This window comes from Suricata suricatta, chromosome 12 (assembly GCF_006229205.1).
Source record: "Suricata suricatta isolate VVHF042 chromosome 12, meerkat_22Aug2017_6uvM2_HiC, whole genome shotgun sequence".
NCBI classification, from domain to species: Eukaryota; Metazoa; Chordata; class Mammalia; order Carnivora; family Herpestidae; genus Suricata; species Suricata suricatta.
The window spans coordinates 15,815,853-15,842,032 of record NC_043711.1 but is presented as its reverse complement, the minus strand read 5'-3'; the positions used below and the strand labels follow the sequence as shown (position 1 = coordinate 15,842,032).

At 51.0% G+C, this 26,180-nt stretch overlaps 1 protein-coding gene across 1 annotated transcript in view; it reads left to right on the top strand.

Moving 5' to 3' along the window:
- The first annotated feature begins 7,383 nt into the window (after positions 1–7,383).
- Positions 7,384–26,180, top strand: part of LTF (lactotransferrin) — a 29,863-nt gene continuing 11,066 nt past the window's right edge. Inside the window, exons 1-12 of the mRNA XM_029918243.1 lie at positions 7,384–7,473; positions 12,891–13,054; positions 15,436–15,544; positions 15,842–16,024; positions 16,361–16,508; positions 17,371–17,426; positions 21,277–21,455; positions 21,887–22,061; positions 22,874–23,028; positions 23,144–23,234; positions 24,490–24,537; positions 25,674–25,829. Of these exons, the coding sequence (XP_029774103.1) occupies positions 7,431–7,473; positions 12,891–13,054; positions 15,436–15,544; positions 15,842–16,024; positions 16,361–16,508; positions 17,371–17,426; positions 21,277–21,455; positions 21,887–22,061; positions 22,874–23,028; positions 23,144–23,234; positions 24,490–24,537; positions 25,674–25,829 (1,507 nt within the window). The 5' untranslated portion in view covers positions 7,384–7,430. The remainder of the gene's footprint in view (positions 7,474–12,890; positions 13,055–15,435; positions 15,545–15,841; positions 16,025–16,360; positions 16,509–17,370; positions 17,427–21,276; positions 21,456–21,886; positions 22,062–22,873; positions 23,029–23,143; positions 23,235–24,489; positions 24,538–25,673; positions 25,830–26,180) is intronic.

Sequence of the window (26,180 nt, the reverse complement as noted above, 5' to 3'; positions counted from 1 at the left end):
GGTACCCCCGCCCCCACCCCCAGGCTCCCCCAGTCCTCCCTCAAACACCACACAGCTGGGATGGGGGGATGGTTTCAGCTCTCTCTTCAAGAGAGCCAAACAGGGGGCTGAACTCTGTCTTTTCTCTGGAAGTTAATATTTTATGGAGGGAGATGTTGCTTGTGATCAAGACCTGCTCAGTGGATCCGGAAAAGGGGGCATCTTGCTCCCCCTCTCTGCCCTTCGTCTCACTCCACGTGAGCACTTAGGAAGTTAAGGATGAGCAGATAGGGTGCCCTGGAGAGAACCCGGCCAGGGCTCTCTGCAACCTTGGGAGAGTGCAAGTTCAGTGATAACACACACTTGTAGGACTGGGAGCCAGGGCTCACGTGCAGGCACCCCCTATAAGGAGCTGGGTTCCTGGGAGCTTTCTCTCTGGTTTCAGCTGAACAAGAATAAGTGAGCGCCAGGGAGGAAGGGGGCTGAATCGGGAGCTGGGAGGGAGAGGTGGGGGGATGGGAAGGGCAGCTGTCCCTGGAGAAGAGAGCACTCAGAAGGAGCTAGAGAGAGGCTACCAAGTCCCCCCTGGACATGCCAATAGGCTTTTGGCTGGAAACTAGCTCCTAAAGATGACTGAAGCTCTGGCCTGGAAAGAGGGGATGCATTAGAGTTTGGGGGGCTCTGGCCCCCTTGCCTCCACAGTCCTCTCAGCTCATGTCTGCTATTTCCTCGGTGCCCTCGTGGTGCTCCCTCACCTTGCTTTTTGAAGCAGGTGCAGGTTGTAGGGGAGGGAAGAGGGCTTTCAGTAGAAGGGGTCCTAGATCCCCTGTAGGAGAGGGGGCTGGGGGCTGGGTGCGGTGGTGGACTCTCTCCTCCGGCTTTTCCCATCACCTCCCCCCTTCCCCCAGGTGCTGTCCTCACACTGAGGCTGCTCAGTACACCAGATGCTTTAGAAGGCAGGCCAGGGGCAAGACCAGAATGTCCCAGCTGCTGGGAGGTTTCTGCAGGGCACAGACTGGGGAAAAAGAAAGTTGGGCGGCCGCTCCCACACCCGCCACGCTGGAGCTCAGCGCCCTAGTCATCCTCAAGGGCCAGTGCCTTCCCCCCTTCGTGAGGACGAGAAGGGTGCTGTCAGATTTGTAATCACAGGATTTTGGGGTGGGGATTTCGGCCTCTCCACCTGCCTCTCTTCACACCCAGTGAATGATTCCCTCAGTGAGGCTCTCCTCTGGGCCAGGCTGTGAGCTCACTTTTGACCTTGAGGATCCAGAGACCGGTCAGCTGTAGCCCTTTCCTCCCAGAGCTTGGCATCAGGGGGCAGGTACAGGCAGGAGGGTCAGCGCTACAATCACGGTGACAGAAGGAGGCTGAGCCAGGGTCTGCAGCAGAGAGGGGAAGAGGCAGGGATCCGAGACAGAGGTGTGGAGAAAGAGCTGGGGAGCAGGACGGGGTAAGACCGACACTTGAGAAAACGCGGGCAGCTGAGGGCAGCCATATGCTCTGGCAGAAGGAGGGGCACGTGGGAAGAATGGTTCTGCCCTGGTCCCCGCTTCGGGAGCGCCTTCCCTGCCTACCTGCTCCCACCCCCCGGATGCTTGTGCCCAGCTGAAGCCCACTCATTGGGGCTCATGAGTGTCTGCTGAGCATTTCGTAAGCATCTCAAATGTCGGATTTTAACTCTGCCCACTTCATGAGGCGGGTATTATTTCTATGCCTTTTTTTTTTTTAAACACATGGGGAAACTGAGGTTTAGACGGGTTAAAAGACTAGCATGGATCCAGGTGGCTATTTAGAGTGGAGCAGGTTCCAACCCAATCTCCCGTGTTTCTAACCGTGTGTCCCCTGTGCCCACTGGCCCGTGAGGCCGTCCAGTGAAGAAATGAATGAGGGGATGCAGAGAAGTCTACTCGGAGCAGATGGGCTAACCACTCCTGGCCTCGGGGAGCTGGGGAGGAGCAGCGCCCGGCAGGTGGAGGCAAACAGGGGCTCCTTGCTCCTCTGGGCACCCACTCAAGCTCCTTCTCAGGGATGGCCCACCACCTCTGTCCCACGAGGTGCAGACAGCAGACTGGAGGCCGCTGGCCAGCTAAGCTGCAGACGCCAAGGGCCATGGGGCAGGCCCCCTGTCCCCCAGAATACTGCCCCCTGGGACAGGCGGCAGCAGTGGCCCCAGGCTCAGGTGCCTCCTGCCTGGGGGGGGTTCTCTGGCAAGGACCTCATTCCTTCTGGGAAGAAATTTGCATGGGGCCTGGGCCAGCCCCTGCCACCTTCCAGGCTGCCCTTGGCTGGCACCTTCCAGGAAGACTTTCCCCGGGCCTGGCCCTGCTGCACATTCTCATCTCCGTGGATACAGTGATGAGGTGTTCACGGAGTTGGGATTTCTGCCAGCGACATGGGGTTCTATTCTGGCCAGGAGAATTGAAATCTGCAACTGGAAAAGCTGCCCCTCGGACCATCGGATAGGATGGTGCAGGGTCACTCAGCAGGTCTGTGGGGGTGCCGGCCCTGTGAGGGGAGGGTCCGGAGGGGGCAGAGGGTCCTGATTACGAGGGAGGTAGGTGAGGAGGGGAAGGAGGAAGAGCGCTGTCCAATAAGATAGAAGCTCTTTGTCTTTGTGGGTTCTTTGTAAATTAGGCAACGTTTGGCAACAAGACATATTAGTTAATAAAGCCACCATTTTACTGCCCGCCACCCTTCAGCTCGGCTCTCTCCCCATAGCAGCCCCCACCACCCATGGACAGGCCCGAAGAGTCTCCAGGGCCTTCGGCTCTATGCAGGGGGCCAGCTTGGGGCTGAACGACCTGGAAATCATGACCATGACACCGGCCAACGAGCAGGGGGCTCTCTGTCCACCTCATCCTCAGTTTTGCTCACCTTCTGCTCTCCCTTCAGGGGGTCAGCAAAGGAACAATCGATAACAATAAAGGATAAGGATCATGGCGGGTTTCTAGGTCTAACCAACTGAGTGACTGGGGGCAAGCTGCTTTGCCTGATTCCACCCTGTTTGGAAAGCAGGCCCAATGAGGCAGGTCTTGGTGCTTCAGATGAGGACCAAACGCCACGGCTGATGTGTGGAAGGGGCTGGAGAGAGCCTGCTCCATGGAAGGGGCTCTTTATCTGTAGGTTTTCCATCTTGCTGAGTTCAAGAGCTAAGGATATTCCTGGATCTCGCCTCCCCATCCTGAGCTCTCAGGGAGTTCTGGGTCCTTGAGGGTGACAGACTGGTCGTGGGCCTCAGGGGAGACTCAGGGCTTTGGGTTATTACCTTGTCTCTCTCCTGGGATAGCACACCAGCCCCAGATACCCACGCTAACGTGGGCACTGCATGCCTCCAAGCAGTGACAGACCTGGCTCTCCGGGAGGGAGAAATGCCCAGCTTCATGGCGTTTGCCAGTGTCCATGGTGTAAAGACTCTCACCACGAATGATTTCAAGCTGCCGATGGTTCAACAACCTGCCACGAAATTCCTAAATATTTAACAAGTGGCTCTCTACCCAGCCGGTAACCTCACACATCAGCAGCGGCAGGATCCCTGGTCTGGGATCTCCTGTTGGCCAGGCTGGGGCCCTCGTGTGAGTAGATATCTCGAGAACTCCTTTCCTCTCGTCTATTCTATCTAGAGTGGGTTCTGCCCAGGTCTACCCGTTCTTCCCAGAGCTCTTCTTGGGGTTTGAAGCTGGAGGACTCACAGAGGGCAGGGTGTGGGGCTTACGGCATGCCCGTGGGAAGGGCTTACCGTGTGCCAGTCTGTCCCTGCCAAGGGTCCCCGTGTGAATTTCAGGGGTGGAGAGGGAGCAAGGATGTGGGACATGTTAGATGGCTCCCCTGACCCTCCTGCCAAACACCAGCTCCCACCAGTGCACGGTGGTTCGTATGACTGCCACCCTTCTTCACACTTCTTATGTTCATGCCATGCCACAGTCTCAGCATTGGGAAACCTGTCCCCTACTTTCTTGCAGGCTCTGGAGAGGCCCTGGCATAGCCAGCTCCAGCCCTCACTGTCTTTCAGACTTGACGTATTACGAACAGGATCGGTCACCCACTTCCTGGCCCTCTTCCCCACTCATTCATGCATTCCTTCAACCAACGTTGATCATCAGCTGTCCGTCACACATACAGGGCTGGCTGGTCAGAGGATTTGAGGACCACTCTGAGGCTTTTTGTTTGGAGGGTTTGGTGGAAGGTGGTAGGAAGTCCAAGAAGAGATACAGGGCTGGAGGGGGTGGGTGAGTTTCATTTCAGATGCACCGAATTTCAGTACCCACAGGACCCATTAGAGGAGCGGTTCAGAGGCAGACAGACACCTGGGTGTGGTGCTCAGGATAGAGGGGCTGACTTTGTTAATCCTTCTTCCAAGAAGCTTTCGGGGACAGAAAGCCCGAGTGGTCTTCTGTTGTTCCTCGTGCTCGGGTAATTGGTCACGGGGTTCTCATGTGCCCTTTACTTGGCTGTTCCCTCCACCTGAATATTCTCCTTGTAGAAATGCTGTCCTTCTTCCAGGTACCCAGGTCAACTGTTCTTCCTCGAATTCTTCTGGAACCCTCATGATGGGAACTGGTCGGTCCTGTCTCCTCCCACCCTCACTTTTTTTTTCAGATTAAAAAAATCCTTATTTATTTTAAAGAGACAGAGCACGAGCGGGTGAGGGGCAGAGAGTGAGAGAGAGGGGGAGACACAGAATCCAAAGCAGGCTCAGAGCCTGATGCAGGGCTCGAACTTGCAAACCTTGAAGGCATATCCTGAGCCAAAGTCAGAGGCTTGATTGACTGAGTCACCCAGGTGGTCCCCACCCTCACTTTGTTTATGCTGTCTTGGTTTTTCCAGGTGCCTGTGCCTGCTCCCCATGCCTTGGCTGTGCTGTGGGCTCCTGAGGGCAAGGACAGACCCCTCTTCTCCGGGTCCCTCCTGGAACTCACCAGTTCTGGCACGCATGCATCAATGTTGATAATAGATCAGTTAAACCTCATCATCTTCTGGGTAGATCCCACCCTTATGTCAGCGTCCCCTGCAGATGGAAGGCTGGTCTGAGTGTGTCCAACTGAGCACATGCCTGGCCTGGGGCTGAGCCATTCCCTTCGGACACGGCACAAAAACAGTCTGCCCTGTGGCCTAGCCAATCCCAGTCCTGTTCCCGGGGCATCCCTGAAGCTCAGCCTGTTGGTGGTGGCCCCAGGGTCTCCGTGTCCCTCCCAGTGCTGGAACAGACATAAGAGGGTCAAGAGGTTCCGATATCATAATCCATCATTTTTTAAATTTGCGTTCAGAGACAGACACATGGCTTGTGACATTTCTTCATTCTTTTATAATCATGGAAAGGCAGAGCCGAGCTGCTAATTGAGGTTCAAAGATGCTTCGGCACTCTGGAGAATTAGTCAACTGTGTATTTCTTCACTAATTTTGAAATGGCTCATTGCAATTATTGATGAAAGCAACTTTCAATGTTGTGACACTATGTTTCCAAACAACAGAAGACCCTGGATCTGTCACCCCCAAACCCAGGTGTTGATTCTAGTGCTGAACCCCAGACCTCACTCTTGTGTCTGGTAAGCAGGGAGGCTGATCAGACCTCAGGCTGGGTCTTGCCAGGCTCCACACCTGGGACAGAGGCGCCCCGCGGCTTCCTTGAGGGTCTCGAGGACTTGGGCCAGGTCTGGCTCTTCATGGCCGGAGCCTGCGGCTTGCCCACCCTTCACCGTGCTGCCCCCCCCCCCCCAGCTGCTGCCCAGCTGCTCCAGGAAATCCTCGGTGTGCATGCAAGCCAACAGTCCAAGCCAGCTTCCCCGGAGGAGCAGACTTCAGGTCTCGGCAAAGCTGGCCTGTGATTTCCCTCACTACTGGGACCTTACTTCTGCACCCAATATCTCTTGGTGCCGAGTTCACCTTAGTACGTACAGGGTGACCCATAACTCTCTGAGGCTGGAATGTGTCCCCCGGCATGCATGATGCCACACTCTGTGACACCCCCCCCCCCGACATGGACGTTTAAGTTGCTTCCATGCGGTGCTGCCCCAGAGACCCTTGTATGTGAGCCTTCGTGCATGATGGGACCGTATTTTCAAGATACACTTAGCAGAATCCTAGCTTTAGACTTTAAAACCTCTTCCTGAAATATGGTCCGCTATGTATGAAGACAAAATGTGACATTTTCAAAATGAGGTTCCCACAATAGCCAAATATGGAAAGAGCCCAAATGTCCATGGATAAAGAAGATACGGTATCTCTATACATGGCGATCAAAAAGAATGAAATCCTGCCATTTGCAACACATGGATGGAACCAGAGTGTCTTATGCTAAGGGAAATAAGTCAGTCAGAGAAAGACAAGCACATGATTTCACTCATACGTAGAATTTAAGAAACAAAACAGATGAACATAGGAGAAGGGAAGGAAAAATAAGTTAAAAGCGGAGAGGGGGGCGAATCATAAGAGACTCTTAAATACAGAGAACAAATGGAGGGTTGCTGGAGAAGGCGTGGGTGAGGGATGGGCTCTAGGAGGTGATGGGCAGTAAGGAGGGCACTTGAGATGAGCACTGGGTGTTGATGTAAATGATGAATCATTAAATTCTACTCCTGAAACCATTACTGCACCACATGTTAACTGACTCGGATTTAAACTAAAAAAAAACAACAACAAGGGGTTCCCATCTCCCACCTCATTCTGCCACAAACCAAAACAAAAATAAAACAAGTTAGGACAGCCTTCTCACTGGCGAAGGAGGGGGCAAGGGGACAGCCGTCTCCTCTGAGACCTCTGGCTCTGACTTCTGGGAGCTGTACTGTGTTCTTGGTGGGGCCAGGAGAGACCCCGTGGGCAGCCGGGGTCAGACTCTGGGCAGCGTCTGTCACCTCCGCTAGCTGTCCCAGGCTGCTGATCTCAGGCCAACACAGCTGGGTCTCCTGCAGAGCTCTGGGCTGGCTGCTGGCCAAGGAGGGGGACCCCTGCCCTGACTGGCTCCCAGGCACTTTAGACCCATCTGCTAAAGAAAATCAAGTCTCAACAGTTCTGATCACAAATGATCACAAAGGATCACAAATATTCTCCTTAGGATCCCCGCTCTGGGTCCAACCCTCCAGGAGGCGCTGAGACCAGAGGAAGGACCAGACTCAGGGGTCACGACTCCCTAGGGGCTTGCGGACTCCTAGATGGAAAGACCATCCCAGTAACCAGGCGGGACCAGCAGCGCAGTGGCTGTGGGCTGGGTTTCCCCTTTCGTGGGGCTAAGCGGCATAGGCACTGGTCCTTCTCCCCACCCACCTGTTCCCCCTCACCGCCCCGCCCCCCTTCTGAGCCTCAAGGAACTAGTTGGGGGTTTAGGGGGGAGGATAGGGGGTGCCGATTGGGCCACAGGGCGGGGCACACCCGGTGAGGTCACCAAGCCCCGGATAAAGGGGTGCAGAGCTTGCTCGGGTGGCAGAGCTTTCATTCGCCGGTCGCCTCAGGAACCCAGAATGAAGCTAGTCTTTCCTGCCCTGCTGTTCCTAGGGGCCCTCGGTGAGTGCAGGGACCTGGGGCCGCGCCCCGCCGGGTGGGCACCCCTCTGTGCCTACGCTGCGCCGGGTGCGCGCCCCTGTCTCCGAGGCTCGCCGGTGGGCTCCCCTCTGTCCGCGCCCCGCCAGGTGGGCGCAAGCGCCCAGAGCCCTCACCGTGGGACGCTGCAGGGGGTGGGGGTGGGGGTGGGGGAGGGGACTTGGGGCCGGGTCCCGCCCACCTACCAGGGAGGGAGGGGGGAGGAGCCAGAGCAGAGCTCCTCCAGGCAGATCCCGGAGTTTCTAGGGCCGCGCAAAGCATTCCAAAAGGCCTCTGGGACCCTGTCCCGCTATCTCGCACCAGGACCTTTGATACCCAGAGGAATGTTGTAGGCTTTTTACATGAAAGGAAAATGAGACCCAGAGAACTTCCTTGCTGGCAGAGGCCGGTGTCCGAGAAGGGTAGCTCCATCCCAGCCCTGCCCTTTGGGGTCAGAACACTGCATGTCTGCACAGAAGCAACCCCAGGATGCTTCCCTTTAAGAAGTTTCCAGCCTGAATCATGGGGGCAGCATCTGAGTGGCTGACACAGTTCAGGTGCTGGGTTGGGGATGCAGGAAGGGCCAACCCCAGACCTGCTTCTGGCAGTATGTGGTCATGGGGGTGGGGGTACTGTGGCTTCAGCTGTTGGGGAGGGAGGGGGGAGATGAGCTTGTGGTGCATTCGGTGCCCCCGGTATTTGGGGGGGGCTGGGACTGCGGATCTTGGTAAACCCCTCAGTGGTTCTTTAGTCTCCTAGTTCAGCCTTTGCCAAGGGAAGAAATGAGCTCTCTACCCGTGGGTTCCGTGGGTTCCCGTTCCTGCCACTCTTCACGCCCTGGCCCCACCTTGAAGCATGGTCTCCGGTTTGGCTCTCCCTCTTCACCCCCAGGTCCCATCCTGTCACCAAGCTAATTCCTGACACCAGCTCCCTTTTCCTGCTTCTCCATTCCCAGTGCTTTTCCACTTGGTTCCGGCTTTCAGTCCACCCCCTTCCCCATTCTAGGCAGAGCCCTTATCTCTACTCTCTTCAGGAGAGAGCTCCACCCCCTCGGGAGTAAGGCCTCCCCAGACCGGCTTGGAGGGCTTTCCATGCTCTGACCCCACATCCTTCACTAGCCCCCTTTCTACTGCAGCCCACCTCTAACTTAGCCAGCCTAAATAGTCAGGCTAGCCTTGTGGTAAGGGCAGGGTTTTTGTGTCTGACTTTGTAGGTTCAAATCCTAGACCCGATACTTATCAGCTGTGGGACCTTGGGCAAACCACATAACTAGCTAAAGACACTGTTTTCTCACTTGGAAATGATATTAGCCGAACTTACAATATAGAGGGTCGGAAGCACCAATGGACAGAGAAGATGTGGAGTGTTGAGTAGAGAACCTGAAATAAAACGTGCTTGCAGCATTAGCTGTGCATCGGGGTCCATTGCTCTCACCTCCAGGAATGCCACCACCGTCATTACTGGCTTAGGTCCTGGGGACCTCACTTCTGCTCTGGCATTGGTCTCTTCTAGAGTATTCATCATCCTTAGCTTCCTCTTTCTTGACTTTTTTCTCTCCAGATGTGGGGTGAGATCTTGTCCTGTCTGCTTACATGTTCCTCGGTATGATGCACAGTGCCATGTATACAGAAGGCATCTAGTAAATGCTACTGGGCCACAAATGGTTGAATACAACTGGGTTAATATGTTTATGGCAGGACAATTACCCGAGGGCCTTGGGATAGATTCCACCCTTTGGGATTTCCTGGGACAATGGCCGGTGGAGGAGTGCGGCAGCATGCCCTTGAGCCCGGCTGACTCGGCCTGGGAGCCGCTGGTCTCCTCCCTGCACCCTCCCAGGGAGCCTCAAATACCTTGGTGGGTCTGACTGTGCAGGGGATGGCTCATAAATAGGAGGTAGCAGAGGGCTGAATGTTCCACCCTAACGCATATCCAAACGGGAAAGGGGCTTTTGCAATCAGGTGTGTGTGTGTGTGTGTTTATTGAGGTATATTTTGCGTATCATAAGATTCACCTACTTCGAGTGTACTATTCAATGATTTTTAGGAATTTTACCAAGTGGCACAACCATCACTGTAAAATTGTTTTAGTTCATTTCTACCCTCGTAATAAGATTCTTCATGTCCATTTATAGTTACTCTCCATTCCGACCCCAGCATCAGGCCAATCGCTAATTCCTTTCTCTTTTATAATGTGCCTCTTCATGTACAAGTGGAATCACACAACAGGTGGTGTCTTGTGTCTGGCTTCCTTCTTTTAGCGTAAATGAGACGCGCTCATAGTGTAGTGCGTATCTCTAGCTCTTTCCTTTTTACTGCCAAATAATCCTCTATTGCGTGGATGTACCACACTTTGTCTAGCCATTCATTCACCAGTGGCTGTACTTTTAGGTTCTTTCCAGTTTTGGGCTTTGCTGAATAATGCTGCTGTGACTGTTTCTACAGGAGTCTATGCAGATGAATGATTTTTTTCTTTTGGGTATATATCTAGATGTGGAATTGCTGGGTCAAAATGTTTAACATTTTCAGAAGCTGCCCACCTGTTTCCCGAAGTGGTCCCAACAATCTTCCATTCTTAGCAATGTATAAGGGGTCCCATTTCTTCATCTCCTTACCAACATTTGTTATCCTCCGTTTTAGTTATTATGACCATGCCCAGTAGGTATGAAAGGAATCCCTCATTGTGCTTTTAATTTGCACTTCCCTAAAGACTAATGGTGGTGAACATCTTTTCATGTGCTCATTAGCTATTCATAGATCTTCTCTGGTGAAATGTCATATCTTCTGCCTGTTAAAAATTTTTTAAAAATGTTTATTTATTTTTTGAGAGAGAGAGAGAGTGTAAGTTGGGGAAGGGTAGAGAGAGAGAGGGAGACACAGAATATGAAGCAGGCTCCAGGCTCTGAGCTGTCAGCACAGAGCCCGACTTGGGGCTTGAGCCCATGAACTGTGAGATCATGACCTGAGTTGAAGTCAGACAATTAACTGACTGAGCCACCAGGCGCCCTTCTTCTGCCTGTTTTTCTTAAAAAAATGTTTAAGGTGGGTGGGGGCGGGTGCAGAGAGAGAGAGAGAGAGAGAGAGAGAGAGAGATCCCAAGCAACCTCCACGCTGTCAGCATAGAGCCCTACTAGGGGCTCAGTCTCGCAAACTGTGAGATCATGGCCTGAGCTGACATCAAGAGTCAGATGCTCAACTGACTGAGCCCCTCAGGCATCCCTGTGTCTGTATTTTCTTAACTGTCTTTTGAAACACAGAAGTTTTAAATTTCGATAGGCCACTTTCTCAAGATTTTTCATTTATGGACTGTACTTGTGGTGTCATAGCTAATTAAACTTTGCCTATCCCAAGGTTGCAAAGTTTCCCCCTGTGTTTGCTTTTTTATTAAATATTTTTATTATTTTTTAACATTTATTTATTTTTGAGAGACAGAGAGAGACAGAGCATGAGCAGGGGAGGGGCAGAGAGAGAGGGACACATAGAATCTGAAGCAGGCTCCAGGCTCTGAGCTGTCAGCACAGAGCCCGATGCGGGGCTTGAACCCACGAACCGTGAGATCATGAGCTGAGCTGAAGTTGAATGCTCAGCCGCCTGAGCCACCCAGGTGCCCCTCCCCCTGTGTTTCCTTCTGAAAGTTTAATTGTTTTATCTCTTACGCTAAATTCTATGATCCACTTTGAGTTGATTTCTGTGTATGGTGTGAGGTAGGGCTCTATGTTAATTGTTTTTTGTATGCAGATATATGTTGTGCTAGCACCCTTTGTTAACAGACTGTCCTTCTGCCAATGAATTGCCTTAGTGCCCTTGTCTAAAATCAATTGAATGTAAATATAAGGATCTGTTTCATTGATCTATAAGTCTATCTTTATCCTAATATCACACCGTTTTGATAACTTTGGTTTTATAGTTTGTTTGGAAATTAGGAAGTAAAATTCCTTGAGATTTGTTCTTTTTCAAAATTGTTTGACTATTATATATTAATTATACAAAAATAAATTGTAAATATAAATGATACAGAATTATCTTGGCTGTTTTACATCGATTTATTTATCTTACATAAATTGTAGAATCTGCTTGTCAGTTCCTGCACATCACCCCCCTCCTCCCAGCCTGCTGGGATTTGGATAGGGTTTGTGCTGATTCTCTTTATCAATTTAAAGAGAATTACCATCTTAACAATATTGAATTTATAAAGCATGAATGTAAGTGCTTCTCCATTTATTTAGAGTTTTAATTTCTTCAGCAAAGTTTTAAATTTCAGTGTAAATTTTGTATTGTTTTGTTAAATATTTCCTAAGTAGTTAATCGTTTTAATGTTATCGTGAATAGAATTATTTTCTTAATTTGGTTTTTGGATCATCCAAGGCTTATATGCAAAAATACAATTGTTCTTTACATATCGATCTTGAATCCTGTGACCTTGTTATATTTGTGTATTAGTTCTTATAGCATTCTGTGCATGCCTTAGGATTTTCTGCATAGAGGACTGCATCATCTGCAAATAAAGACAGTTTTACTCCTTCCTTTCTGGTCTGGATGACTTCTGTTGCATTTTATTTTACTGTGGCTAGGCTCTCCAGTATTATGTTGAATAGGAAAACTGAGAGCAGAGACTTGATCTTCCGGAAAGAGCATTCAGTCTTTCACCTTTTTAATGTAATGGTGACAAACGGTAAGGTTTTCATAGACACCATTTATCAGGCAACCATGTGGTGGTTAAGACCCGTGAACAAATCTGGTCCAGACTTCTTCCCAATTGCACTGATTCTACCAGCAAGGTAGGCTTGGTAGGAGAGTCAGTCTTTCTGATACAGAGAGGTGAATGGTGGCAACTCAGGCACATTGACCCATTTGGTACACCACTCGGTGTATCTACTGACAAGGAGTCGGGTGTGTTTAAGTTGCCTTGGCATCCGCTGGGGGACATTCTTGTAGACACAAGAGTCTAGAGAGACCGGACTCTAGGCTGGATTTTGCCACTGCTGAACAGCCAGTCTCTCAGGCTCTGCAAGAGCCAGTTTCCACATTAACAGGAGCAAAAACCCCTTTTGTCCTACCTCCTAGCTCCAAGTGGGACAAAGCAGGTGGAAGAGCTCCAGAAACTCAGGCCAAGGAGCATCATCATTTTTTTAGAGGCAGGAAATGTGTCAGTGACAGGAAGGAACATAATCCCGAGTCTCTGACTGTCTCCTTGCATCTGGGGAGAATCACAGCCCTCCAGCCAGTGCTCACCAGACAGTCGAGACACTTCCACTTGAGGAGAGTGGCCTGACTTAGTGGCCGAATGGCGAGGAAAGAGGAGGAGCAGGGAGACAGAGGAGTCTGGAGAAGTCTGTCAGAGAGTGAAGTAGTCTCTCCCACGGGCAGTGGTTGAGCCCTTGCCCCTTCGCTTCTTTCCCCCAGGCCTGTGTCTGGGCGCCCCTAGGAAAAGTGTGCGGTGGTGCACCACATCGCAAGCAGAGGCAACAAAATGCGCCAAATTCCAACGGAATATGAAAAAAGTGGGTGGCCCCACCCTCTCCTGCACAAGGAAAACCTCTCGCCAAGAGTGTATCCAGGCCATCAAGGTAAGGCGGTACCATGTGTTTGTTGGGACCAAACTGAATGGAAGGGAATGGCATGGCATAAAATAGAAAATGTATGTTCCCTTCCTTCCTCTGCTTTTCTTCCTGGGCACCTGTAGGCTGGGAGTGCTCCTTCCTCATTGGACACAGGATATTTTGAAAGCAGATATTAACATTCTAGAGTGGAGACACCACGTGTGGGGAAACTATGGTTGCAACACACATTTTTTTCCTTTTTAAAAAGTGTTTATTTATTCTGAGAGAGAGAGAGGGAGCACGAGAAGGGAAGGGGCAGAGAGAGGGAGAGAGAGAATCCCAAGCAGGCTCTGCGCTGTCAGTGCAAAGCCAGACGTGGGCTCTATTCCATGAACTGTATCGCTAAGACCTGAGCCAAAATCAAGAGTCAGATGGTAAAGCAACCAAGCCACCCAGGTGCCCCGCACCGTAATTGTTAAGAACAGCAGTGCAAACACAGAGCCTTGATACTGAATGAATCTGTAACACTGGCAAAGGTCAGGGTTCCTCCGAAAGGTAAAACCTCTACAAGATTGTTACCATCAAACCCTGAGCAAAATAAGTTCAGCCGATCTCTAGTCCCCATATCATCGCCTTGCTGGGACCGGCCGGCCAGGGGTCCAGGCTCTGGAAAGACGTTTGTGCGACACATTTCCAAAGGGAGCGCAAAGGGAATCATGACTTCTGCATAACTTCAGATTCCTTTCATTTCTTGAGGCATAAGATCTACTGAAATAATTTTTGCTCGTCACTCAACACATGTGTCCTTTGCGCCTGCCATGTGCCATGGCTGTATGAACTTGACTCTAGACAGTGTGGGTAATTTGGGTAAAAGTTCCTAATAATATCGAGAGTAACCCTTAAGAGAAAAAAACTAGTTTGAACAATGTTTTAGGCTATTATTTTACAACTATGGGCTGGGGAAGAAGAGCACCAGTATACCCCGCTGGTTTAAAATGCAGATTCTTAGACTGTATTGTAACCAATTCAACTGATTATCTGTGATAAGGTTGCAAAATCGACCTTTTTATTTTTATTTATTTATTTATTTTCATGTTTTATTTATTTTTTGAGAGAGAGAGAGACAGTGCAAGCAGGGGAGGGACAGAGAGAGAGGGAGACACAGAATCTGAAACAGGCTCCAGGCTCTGAGCTAGCTGTCAGCACAGAGCCCGACATAGGGCTCGAACCCACGAACCGTGAGATCATGACCTGAGCTGAAGTCAGATGCTCAACCGACTGAGCCACTCAGGTGCCCCCAAATCTGTCTTTTTAATAAAAGCCCCATTTGAAACCAGTTTTTTGGGCCACACGTCAAAACAAAGTTGAGACAGAAGACATGGTTAGAAATAATATGTGTATTATTGAAGAACCAGAGACAGGTTAGTTGGCAGAACTGTAGAAGAAAGAGAACTCTTGTAGCTTTTAAGCAAAGAACTAAATTGTGAAGAAAACTGACAGATTTAGGAATATTAAAAATTTAATTTATAGCCATTAAAAACATTAAAATATTTTTAATGTTTATTTGTTTTTGTGTGTGTGTGAGAGAAAGAGCACGAGAAAGGGTGAGGGGCAGAGAGAGAGACATACAGAATCCAAAGCAGGCTCCAGGCTCTGAGCTGTCAGCACAGAGCCTGACGTGGGGCTCGAACCCACGAACCATGAGATCATGACCTGAGCCGAAGTCAGACGCTTAACCGACTGAGCCACTCAGGCGCCCCAATAGCCATTAAAAACATTTAAACAGGGGGGCCTGAGCTGCTCAGTCAATTAAGCATTTGACTCTTGATTTCGGCTGAGGTCCTGATCTCACCATTCATGAGTTTGAGCCCATGTCGGGCTCTGTGCTGACCACAAAATAAATAAACATTAAAAAATGAAAAAAAATCAAACAAAAAATTTAAAAAGCACCACAATGACTATGCACCAGCTCTGACAAGTGATTACTATGTACTATATGCTCTATAAAGAAATAATTCAATTTGGTAAGTAATATAGGGTTATAAATGAAAAATGATATGAACAGACTATTAGTAAGAGGGAATTTGTAATCATTATAAATGATTATAGGCATTTTGTTAGAACTTGCATTTCCTTTTTTTTAGTTTATTTATTTATTTTGAGAGAGACAGAGACAATATGCCAACCTTGGTAGTTAAGGCCGTTGGGCTGATACCATTGCCTTCAAAAGGGGGAACTTTGGCTCGTGCCATCAAACGAACATGAGTGACTATGACCCAAAGGTGACCCTTCCGAAGATCCTTCCAGTCTTTTGAAGATCCTTCTAGGTCTTTCTGACCTCCTGAAATCCAATTGTCTGGGTTAGGGTGAGCTCTCTCCTGAAACTGGTCTGGCTTCTTTGCTTTCAGGCAAACAAGGCAGATGCTGTGACCCTTGATGGTGGTCTGGTGCTCGAGGCAGGAAGGGACCCCAATAAACTGCGCCCTGTAGTAGCTGAGGTCTATGGGACCCAAGCGGGTGAGTTCTCCTTGGAGACCCAGAAGCTGGGGTGGCCCCAGGCTCTGTGCAGTCAGAGTGGATGAGATCTAGAGGTGGGGTCTCAGCATCCGGCTTGCAGGGAACAGGGTCTCTGGGCTCTCTGGGCCCAATGCTGACCCACTGGGGGAGGGCACGTGTGTGCTCCTGGGGAAATAGAGCAGGTCCAAGGAAAGGGCAGCCTATGGCTCCCCTTTCCATCAGGGCCAGGTCAAGGTGGGCTGTTTTTCTCCCTCTAGTTTCGGCTAAGAGCTTTCAATTCTCTCTGTCCCTTTGCAGAGCCACAAAGCTACTATTATGCAGTGGCCATCGCAAAGAAGGGAACCAACTTCCAGCTGAACCAACTACAAGGCGTGAAGTCCTGCCACACAGGCCTTGGCAGGTCTGCCGGGTGGAACATCCCGATGGGCATCCTTCGGCCGTTCTTAAACTGGGCAGGGCCCCCCGAGCCCCTTGAGAAAGGTAAGATGGCTGGAGGGTCGTGGGCGATCTCTGGGCGGGGTTGCACACACAGGCCACTTTGTAAACATGTGTGATGAACCCCAGTGTGCCCACTGCACCACGGCCCTTGAGAGGCGGCAGCTGAGTCTGTTGTCGCCACGGTGCGTGTCTGAGCTCCTAACCTCACACATGAGGCTGTCCCGCAGGGGTGAGGCTGTCCCGCAGAGGTGGAGGATGGAGCTCTGTCTCCCTCTCTCTCTCTGCCCCTCTCCAGTTCATGCTCTCATCGCTGGGCTGCGGAATGAGCTGCGGCCGGACGGGCTCACACTCTGTGGTCTAATTCTTTGTGTTCAACAGCGGCGGCCAATTTCTTCTCTGCCAGTTGTGTGCCCTGCGCGGATGGAAAAGAATACCCCAACCTGTGTCGCCTGTGTGCGGGGGCGGGGGAAAATAAGTGTGCCTGCTCCACCCGGGAGCCGTACTTTGGCTACGCTGGTGCCTTCAAGTGAGTGAGAAGCCCTTTCACTGGCCCCAAACACAGCTCAGCCTGCCGGCGGGGACCCCAGAGCTGGTCTCATTCCCCTACTGGTGGGCAGATGGAGATACTGAGTCCAAAGAGGTCACTGGCTTTGTCCAATGCGTGTGCCCCTCCAGGCCCGCCCCTGGGTCCCCCCACATGCCCCTCGCCTCTACGCCAGCCCGTGAGCCGTCACCCCAACAGTGGTCATTCCTTGTCCCCGTAGAACCCAGACCCTGGCTTTGTTCACGCTGGGACGGCCTGGGTTGCTCTGCTGACTTCTGCCCCCTCCTTAACCCCAGAGGGACTGAAGGGGGCTTGTGGTGTCACGACCGGCCCCTCGCTCCCGGAAGGACAGCTGGAGCGTCTGGGCCGATGGGGCCTGCCCTGCGCGGGCATTTCCTCCAGCAGGGAGACAGCGAGCTCTGCCCGGCTGCCCCCTGCACCCCCAGCCCCCCGCGCTGAGGCTGGTGTTGCTCTCTCCTCACATCTGCCGCCCGAGCTCAGGCCTTTTTGCAGACTTGTGGCCGCCAGCCAGGGCACATTTGCCCACTGGGTCCTGGGAGAAAGGACCACCTGCTCAAGGATATAGAGGCTTCAGACCTTTTTATATAGAAAGACCCATTTTGCCCTTCAGCCTCTAATGCAGGAGGTGTGTGGGGGGTGCTGGTGGGCGCCTGGGCCATCCTTCCTCACTATCTACCCCGAGGTGGTTTCTGCGCCTTCCCAGATGGGCTGCTCCGAAGCGTTGTAGGAGGCGAGCCCCAGGGTCCTGTCCCGGGGAGGCATGAGGAGGAGGCCGAGGATGGCGGCTCCGTGCTGACCCTCCTGGGGCTTTCTCGTTTCACAGGTGTCTGCAAGAAGACGCTGGGGACGTGGCGTTCGTCAGGCACACTACAGTGTTTGGTAAGAGGCGGCGAGGGGGTGGGGGGTTGAGGGCACTGCCCCCTTTCGTCTTATTTTCCCGTAATTCTGAGTATTGAGCTAATTGGACTCCGCTCTTGACATGAGACTATCAAGGTTCCCTATGGGCCACACCCTTTATTTGATGTTATTTCCTATTTTACTTTTATTAAACTTTTTAAAACTATTTATTTTTGAGAGAGAGAGTGTGTGTGTATGTGTGAAGGGGTGAGGGGCAGAGAGAGAGGAAGACAGAATCTGAAGCAGGCTCCAGGCTCTGAGCTGTCAGCACGGAGCCCGACATAGGGCTCGAACTCACAAACCGTGAGATCATGACCTGAGCTGAAGTTGGATGCCAAACTGACTGAGCCACCCAGGTGCCCTATTTTATTATTAAAATTTTTTTGAGTTTATTTATTTTTGAGAGAGAGAGACAGAGCATGAGTGGCTGAGGGGCAGAGAAAGAGAGAGAGAGAGAGAGAGAGAGAGAATCTGAAACAGTCTGCAGGCCCCAAGCTGTCAGCACAGAGCCCAAAGTGGGGCTCATACTCACAAACTGCAAGATCATGACCCAGGCCCAAGTCAGATGCTTAACTGACTGAGCCATCCAGGTGCCCTTTATTTGTTTTTTAAAAAGTTTATTTATTTTGAGAGGCAGAGACAACATGAGTGGGGGAAGGGCAGAGAGAGAGAGAGAGAGAGAGAGAGAGAGAGAGAGAGAGAGAGAGAGAGAGAATCCCAAGCAGGCACCACAATGCCAGCGCAAAGCCCAAGGTGGGGCCTGAACTCACGAAACTTCCAAATCATGACCTGAACTGGAACCAAGAGTTGGATGCTTAACCGACTGAGCCACCCAGGTGCCCCGTATTTCTCATTTTAAGTCATCAGTTTTCTCTAAACCCCCCAAGGCCCGCTACCTTTTTTTTTTTCTTCAGAGACACCCCCGCCTTGGTACTTGACCCTGGTTTTTGGGTTCTAAGACCACAGAAGTTTGAGCATTAGAAACCATGCTGCTGCCAAGATTTTCCACTCAGCATTTTGTTTTCGAGATTTGTCTATATTGTGCATCTGTCTCGTTTGGTGGTTCTAACGGCTGAGGAGTGTTCCTTGGAACCGATCCATCAGCTTTTACTTATCTGTCACCCTAGATCATCCTGTCCTTCCCTCTGCCACAAACAGCTCCATGACTCATGCTCTCCTCTGTCCTCTTGCTGCCCTGCAGGAGAAGATTCCTGAAATACCACACGCTGATACACATTGCTGGGTATGCACAGGCTGAACACATTCTCACCAGGACCACCAGAGAGAGACCCACCCCACTGCCCAGGGGCCTCCAGAGATAGGCTTACATTGACCATCTCAATATATTTACTAGTCATTTTATAATCTTGACTATTTTTCTATTGAGTTTAATGCCTGTTTCTCCATGATTTTGATTCAGGGAGGGGCATTCTTTCTTTTTTAAGTTTATTTATTTATTTTGAAAGAGATAGAGAGTGAGTGGGGGAGGGGCAGAGAGAGAGGGAGAGAATCCCAAGCAGGCTCTGTGATGTTAGTGCAGAGCCTGACATGAGGCTTGAACCCACAAACGGTGAGATCATGACCTGAGCTGAGATCAAGAGTTGGACACTTAAATGACTGAGCCACCCTGGTGCCCTGGTGTTCTTTCTATTTAGATATCAAGGCAATGTTGATTCTAGACTTTAGGAAGATCTTTTCTTGGTTAAAAAATATTTTGGTCAATAGCACCTTTTGTTGAACAGAAGCCCTTGATACTGATAGGCTTAAGTCCATCAGTTTTGCCTTGTTGGTTTGTGCTTATGGGGTCTTTTAAAGATGCCCTCTTTGGGGCGCCTGGGGGGCTCAGTTCAGTGTCTGACTCTTGATCTTGGCTCAAGCCATGATTTCTCAGTTTGTTTGCTGGAGCCCTGTGTAGGGCTCTGTGCCGACAGCCCGGAGTCGACCCTGCTTGGGATTCTCTAACCCTCTACCCCACTCACTCATGCACACACACACTCTCTTTCTCTCTCAAAATAAATAAACTTAAAAAAAGTTCCTCCAATACGTGGAGCCACTTCATGCTTACATACAGCAGTGGATCTGTTTCTGAGCTATTTTGTTTCTCTGGTGTATTTGTATTTTTCTGCCTTCCTTACCAAAGGTCGTACTCTTAGTATCTGGGTATCCCATGGGGAGCAGAAGTAGGGTTGGTGGAGAGACATCTGACCCTACACTTTGCTGTTCGTTTTCAAATGTTTTAAAACTAAAAGCCTAGAGTTACTTAGCTGGATTTCTAACAATGTCATACTTTAATTTTAATTAGAGTGGTTTTGAGTTTAAATTGGCCCATGGGGAACTATATTACAATGTTAAATTGTCCAATCCCTGATCATGATACATTTTCCTCCTTTGATCATGCCCCTTTTTATGTCCTTTAATAGAACTTACAAAATTTCCATTTGTTGGTCTTATGCATTTCTTTGTGTGAGGGCGGTTAGTTCCTAGCTCTTAATGGTTTGGGTTGCTCTTATTGTTTCTGTTAGCTTATACAGAAGGGCACAGGGGGAGAGAGAGAGAGAGAGAGAGAGAGAGAGAGAGAGAGAGAGAGAGAGAGAGTGAGAGAGAGAATCCCAAGGAGCCTCCATGCCCAGCGTGGAGCTCAGTCTCACGACCATTGAGATCATGACCTGAGCAGAAATCAAGGGTCAGACGCCCAACAGACTGAGCCGCCCAGGCGCCCCCACAGATCACATCATCTTTAAATAGTTTGTCTTCTTCCTTCCAGTGGCGACATCTCGTTTCTTTTGTCAGTTGTGTACGCCAGGCCATCCGGCACTGTGTTGGCAATATGACAGCTGACATTTTTGCTTTGTTCCTGATTTTGAAGTGAATGCTTACATTTTCTTCTGTTGGTATGCTTTTGCTGTAGCCATTTTGATAAACAGTATTCGTCAAGTTCAAGAATGTTCCCAAATTCTCTGTATTATTAGTTTCCTGAAACAAACAAACAAATCTCAACCACAACTAGATGTCGAACATACACATGCTTTTTCTGCATCTATTAAGATTATCTCGTGGAGTTTATTAATGATATGGACTATTTTTGCTTTTTAGACCGTTGACCATTCTTTTGTTAATGGAATGAACTGATAAACCTTAATCCTGATCTATTAGTTTTTAAAATACTCTGTTGAGGTATTCTTCCTGTAATTCTTCTCTCTTGTACTGCTCTCTCTAACTTCAAGATCCAGGTTGTACCAATTTCATAAAATGACTCAGGCAGGTTCCTGTCACTTTACATATTGTCACTACACACACTTATATCTGAGATACATTAACAGTTTCACATTGGGCTGATCTCACTCAAAAAAATACATTTTCCCTTTCTTTTGATAACACCTAATGTTGGGAAGTGATTCAACTGTACATCCTGCCTTAAAAATGATTGTAATTGTTTATTCTTTCTAGAGGTGGGTAAGGCAGCGCCCCCTGGCTGGTGCGCTGGGATTGCCTCTGCCCTGGGACCCTTTCCTAGGAAGGGTTGCCGTGGAAACAGATGGGGTCTGGCTCAGCCTCCTTGGCTGGCCAGGCAGCAGGTGCAACAATCCCAGAGTAGCCCCTGTGATCCAGAGGAACCCTGGGCTGGCCCTCCAAGGCTTTCTGGCTACGATCTTTACTTTTTTTGAGAGTTTTGGAGCAATCCACTGCCTTTCTGATCCCCCTCCCCCAGTTTTATAGAATACGTATGATGTCTCCTCTAGCTCACGATGTGGGGGAAGTGGAACTATGGCTCATGGTTAATGCCTACAGTGGACTCATCTGGGTTCCCCTCCACCTCCATCTTTCCCTCCAGAGATCCTGCCAAACAAGAGTGAGCAGGACAAGTACGAGCTGCTCTGCCTAAACAACAGTCGGAGGCCAGTGGATGCATTCAAGGAGTGTCACCTGGCCCGGATCCCTTCTCACGCTGTTGTGGCCCGAAGTGTGAATGGCAAGGAGGACTTGATCTGGAAGCTTCTCCAGAAGGCGCAGGTGTCTACCTCCCCCCACCCTCCACTGAGGCCCTCCCCATGTGCTTGGATTTGCTATGAGGAGGTTCCTTCCTTCCTGAATTCCTGCTGCTCTGGAAGTCTCTCTGCATGAAATTAACAAGTTCAGTGTGCTCTGGACAGCAGAAACAATGAACGTTGTCCAGTGTTACTGATCAACGGTGTCTCAGCAGCTGGAGCAGGAGCGGGGGCGGGGGAGATGAGGCAATATTTTCAGGACTCTGAGGTGCTAGGACCCCAGCAACTTTTGAAGCCACAGCTGAATAAGCCACGAGGCCAGTCCCTCCACAGAGGATGGGAACCAAGGTCCCCACCCTCAGCATCAGCCCCACGCTCCAGAGACTGTTTCAACACTGTGCTTTTCTTTCCCCTCCATGTCCCTCTGACACTGTAATTCCACTTCCCCTTAATTAGGAAAACTTTGGAAAAGACAAGTCACCTTCGTTCCAGCTCTTTGGCTCCCCTGGAGAGGAGAAGGATCTGCTGTTCAAAGACTCTGCCATTGGGTTTTTGAGGATCCCCCCGAAGGTTGATGCTGGGCTGTACCTTGGCTTCAACTATCTCACTGCCGTCCAGGGCCTGAGGGAAAGTGAGTGAGGCCTGGGCAGGACCTGGGGGCAGGTTGGTGGGGGTGCTAAGCCAAGGGTGAGGCCTTCCAGAAAGTACTCTCCTTTCTCCGGCAGCATAGCCCTGCTGTGGCCCTGGAGTGGCCACTTTTCCATTTGAGACAGATGCCTGTGTACTGTCAACCAAGTCAGGGCATTTTAACATGCGGAGAGTTTCCAAACTAATGTGACAGACACCCAGTTAATGCCATTATATGCCCCTGGCTCCCTGGCCTGGACAGAAAAATCAAATTGCCTCCCTATGAAGTAAGAAATATGCGCATGAACCAAGAGAGCCGGCCCTTCTGGGATGAATCTGCAGGCCTGGTGAATGGAGCTCTGGGGCGGGGCCCTGGACTTGACCGGGAGACCGCAGGGGGCCCGCTCGGCCAGGGCTCCTCCTCTCCAGGGGCGCTGAGTTTAGTCAGCCGGACCAGGATACTGCACTGCAGTTAACGGTGGTGACTGACTTAAGGGAGGTCAGGGCTGGGCTCAACGTCCCTACGACATCTCTCTGGGCTGCCACTGTCTGCGTCCTGGAGCTTGTATCCCATGGGATCCTGATACTAGGCGAGTCACTGCACCAAGGCTTGAAGGGTGGGTCAGAAGCCAGAGAAGTCTCCAAAGGAACGGAACTAGGAGGCCCCAGTAGGTGCGCCTGGAGAAGGGGTTGGGCCTCTCAGAGAGGAGAGGGAGAGAGGCAGGTGCCCTGTGTGCTGGGCTTCAGGGCGGTGGGCGGCACTTGGGTGTCCCCGCCAGGCTCTGGGCCCCACGACCGCTGTGTCCCTGGCCGCAGAGGCTTCGGAAGTGGAGAAACGGCTCACGCGCGTTGCTTGGTGCGCGGTGGGCCAAGAGGAGGAGCGTAAGTGCCAGCAGTGGAGTCGGGCTAGCGGCGGGACCGTGACGTGCGCGTTGGCGCCCACCAGCGAGGACTGCATCGCCCTGGTCCTGGTAGGCGCGTGGGCTCTGCCAGGGGGGTGGGGGAGGGGTGGTGATCGCCACCGGGGTCACCAAGCAGGCTGGGCACGGGTGATCTGAATGCTTACGGTGGGCTTTGGTTTTGCAGAAAGGAGAAGCTGACGCCCTGAGCCTGGATGGAGGACTGATCTATGTCGCGGGCAAGTGTGGTTTGGTGCCTGTCCTGGCGGAGAACCAAAGTAAGTCGGTGTTGGGGGGAGGGTGTCCTCGCTGGATTATTCCGTCTGACCCATGGGAGGAGTAACCCTGCTTGGTGGGTCCAGGGGGAGATGCTGAGATGGACGGATGCATTCAGACAGGAGAATCGGGGGGAGAGAGTAGATGAAAGAGGTTCGCCTGCCGTGTTGAGAAGTGACACAACACAGCTTGGTTTCCTCTTCTTCATTTAAAACAGGAGTTTAGTCAAACATAATATATATACAGAAAAGGGCCCGTAAGTGCAACTCAGTGATGTGTCACTAACTGGTATGTCCCCATGCACTAGTGCCCAGATCAAGACACAGCAAGTTCCAGATGGCCCCGGGTGCTCGCTTGCCACCAGCCCCCTCACTCGAGCGAGGGTGGTAACCCCTGACTTCAAATGGCAGAGATCAATTCTGCCTGTTTTTAAACAAAAAAAATTTTTTATTCGATTTTTGAGAGAGAGAGATGGAAACAGAGCACGAGCAGGGGAGGGGCAGAGAGAGATGGAGACACAGAATCCAAAGCAGGCTCCAGGCTCTGAGCTGTCAGCACAGAGCCCATTGCGGGGTTCAAACTCACTAACGGGGAGATTGTGACCTGAGCCAAAGTCGGACGCGTAACCGACTGAGCCACCCAGGCGCCCCAATTCTGCCTGTTTTTAAACATTACATGCAAGGCCTGTGCTTCATACGTCTTTCACTCAGTGCTAATGTGTGTGTGATTCATCCAAAGAATATTGAATCTTGGGGCACCTGGGTGGCTCAGTCAGTTAAATGCCCGACTTTGGCTCAGGTCATGATCTCACAGTCTATGGGTTCGAGCCCCACATCAGGCTGTGTGCTGACCGCTCAGAGCCTAGAGTCTGCTTTGGATTCTTTGCCTCCCTCTCTCTCTGCCCCTCCCCAGCTTGCTCTCTGTCTCTGTCTCTCAAAATAAAGACATAAAAAGAAAAAATATTTTTTTAAAAAAAGGAATATTGAATCTCATTGCTGTGTGGTATTCTGTGGTGTGACTCTATTCGTCCATTGGGGAAAGGCATTTGGGTCATTTGCAGCTGGTGGCTGTTGTGAATGTGCTGCCATGAGCATCTGCATCCGTGTCTTGGTGAACTCACACACGTGTGCCTTTCTGTGCATGGGATGGCTGGACAGTCTCTTCGGATTGGATCCTGCATCCCTGAGATTTAAGAGTTTGTGGCTTCTCAAAATGCAAAGTGTTTAATGACATTTTGCTCGTTTTTGTTCCTTTCAGAATCACAGACTCCTAATAATGGACGTTGTGAGGATAGGCGAGTGGAAGGTGAGTTGGAAATCTGCTAATTTCAGGGTCATGGGTAAGTTCTCATTGCCAGAGTCAGAGGGGGCAGGAACTTAAAATAAAAAAGCTTGCAGAAAGAGATACAGCCAGAGAAGCCAGGAGTTCTTTTGAAGAGGCAAATAATTCATAGATGAGTAATTGTAATTAATGTTCTATTGTCCGTCACACTTGGCCGAGAACTGTCAGAGTTCTTCATTGTGTTCTGGCCCTCTGGATGGAGGGATGTTACATCCCTGTCCTCTAGGGATGAGGAACCACTGGCCGAGGGAGTCTCCCAAAGTGTCCCAGGTCTCACTCTCAGCCATAGATGATACTGGATCCTAGCCTTGAATCGGCTCTCCTGTGCTAGGTCTCCTGCTCTGAATGTTACCTGCACCCTCCCACCGGGGCCGGGACTCGCTCAGCTCTGGAGAGCTTCGCGCTTGCCCACAGCTGGGATCTGTCAGCCGTGTGCTACCAGGAGAGGGACTGCCACCGTGTTGACCCTCTCACAGCACAGGGATGTTTCGGACTCAGCACAGGGAGGTCCTTGGAGACCCCCCCCCCACCTGCCCTTGCACAGGACTTAGTCTGGTGGCTGTCATGGCTCTGGCCTGATATATATTGCAGTTGGTCATTTATGCACCATTGGGGTCACACTCATTCCGTGTTTTTTGCCTCAGTCGCTCACGTCTAACTTAGTAGCTCACAATGTGTGCCTGGCCAAGGATAGTCCCTAGCAATCACTTAAAGGGTCAGCTTTTCCTGGGGCATCTAGGTGGCTCAGTTGGTTGAGTGTTTGACTTCGGCTTAGGTCATGATCTCACGGTTTGTGAGTTTGAGCATCGGGCTCTGAGCCTGGAGCGTGCTTTGGATTCTGTATCTCCCTCTTTCTTTCTGCCCTCCCCCCACCAAATAAATAAACATTAAAGATCAGCTTTTCTTATCTCATTTCATAGCCTAGATCATTCTAACCTTCCCACAGAACAGCCAAAGCTTCTGCCAATGGCCAGATACCTGGGGGCATCATCATTGCCTGGCGATGCTTGGTCCCTTATTTTGGCTTGGGTTTCAGGCGGATGCACTAGAGTCCAGCGCCGGGCCCCCTGGAGGTTAAGGCCTGCTCTTCTGTTTTCAAGGGTACCTTGCTGTGGCAGTTGTCAGGAAGTCAGATGCTGATATCACCTGGAATTCTCTCAGAGGCAGGAAGTCTTGCCACACCGGCGTGGGCAGGACTGCTGGCTGGAACATCCCCGTGGGCCTGCTCCTCAACCAGACGGGCTCCTGCAAGTTTGGTAAGGCCCGAGGGCGTCGTGGGCGGGCCATCGGGGGCCTCAGCCACATCCAGCTGAGGGATCTCGGGGAAGGGCGGAGGCGAGGTGTGCAGGCTGCCTGTGGCCCACGGGCCGCTTTTGGGGGAGGCGTGTTCTCCGTGTGGCTGCCTCCTACAGCCGCAGGGGCACTGAGTGGGTCTCTACCCAGCACTACCTATGCCCCAGCCACCCCAGCCCAAGATAAAACTACCGGAGTATCAGTCTGTTTCTCTGCACCCTAGGAAGAGAGGACAGTTCTGAGGAGGACAGATGTTATTATTATTACCTTTAATCTCTTGGAGCTCCGGATCCAAGTTTCTAACAGGCGCTGGC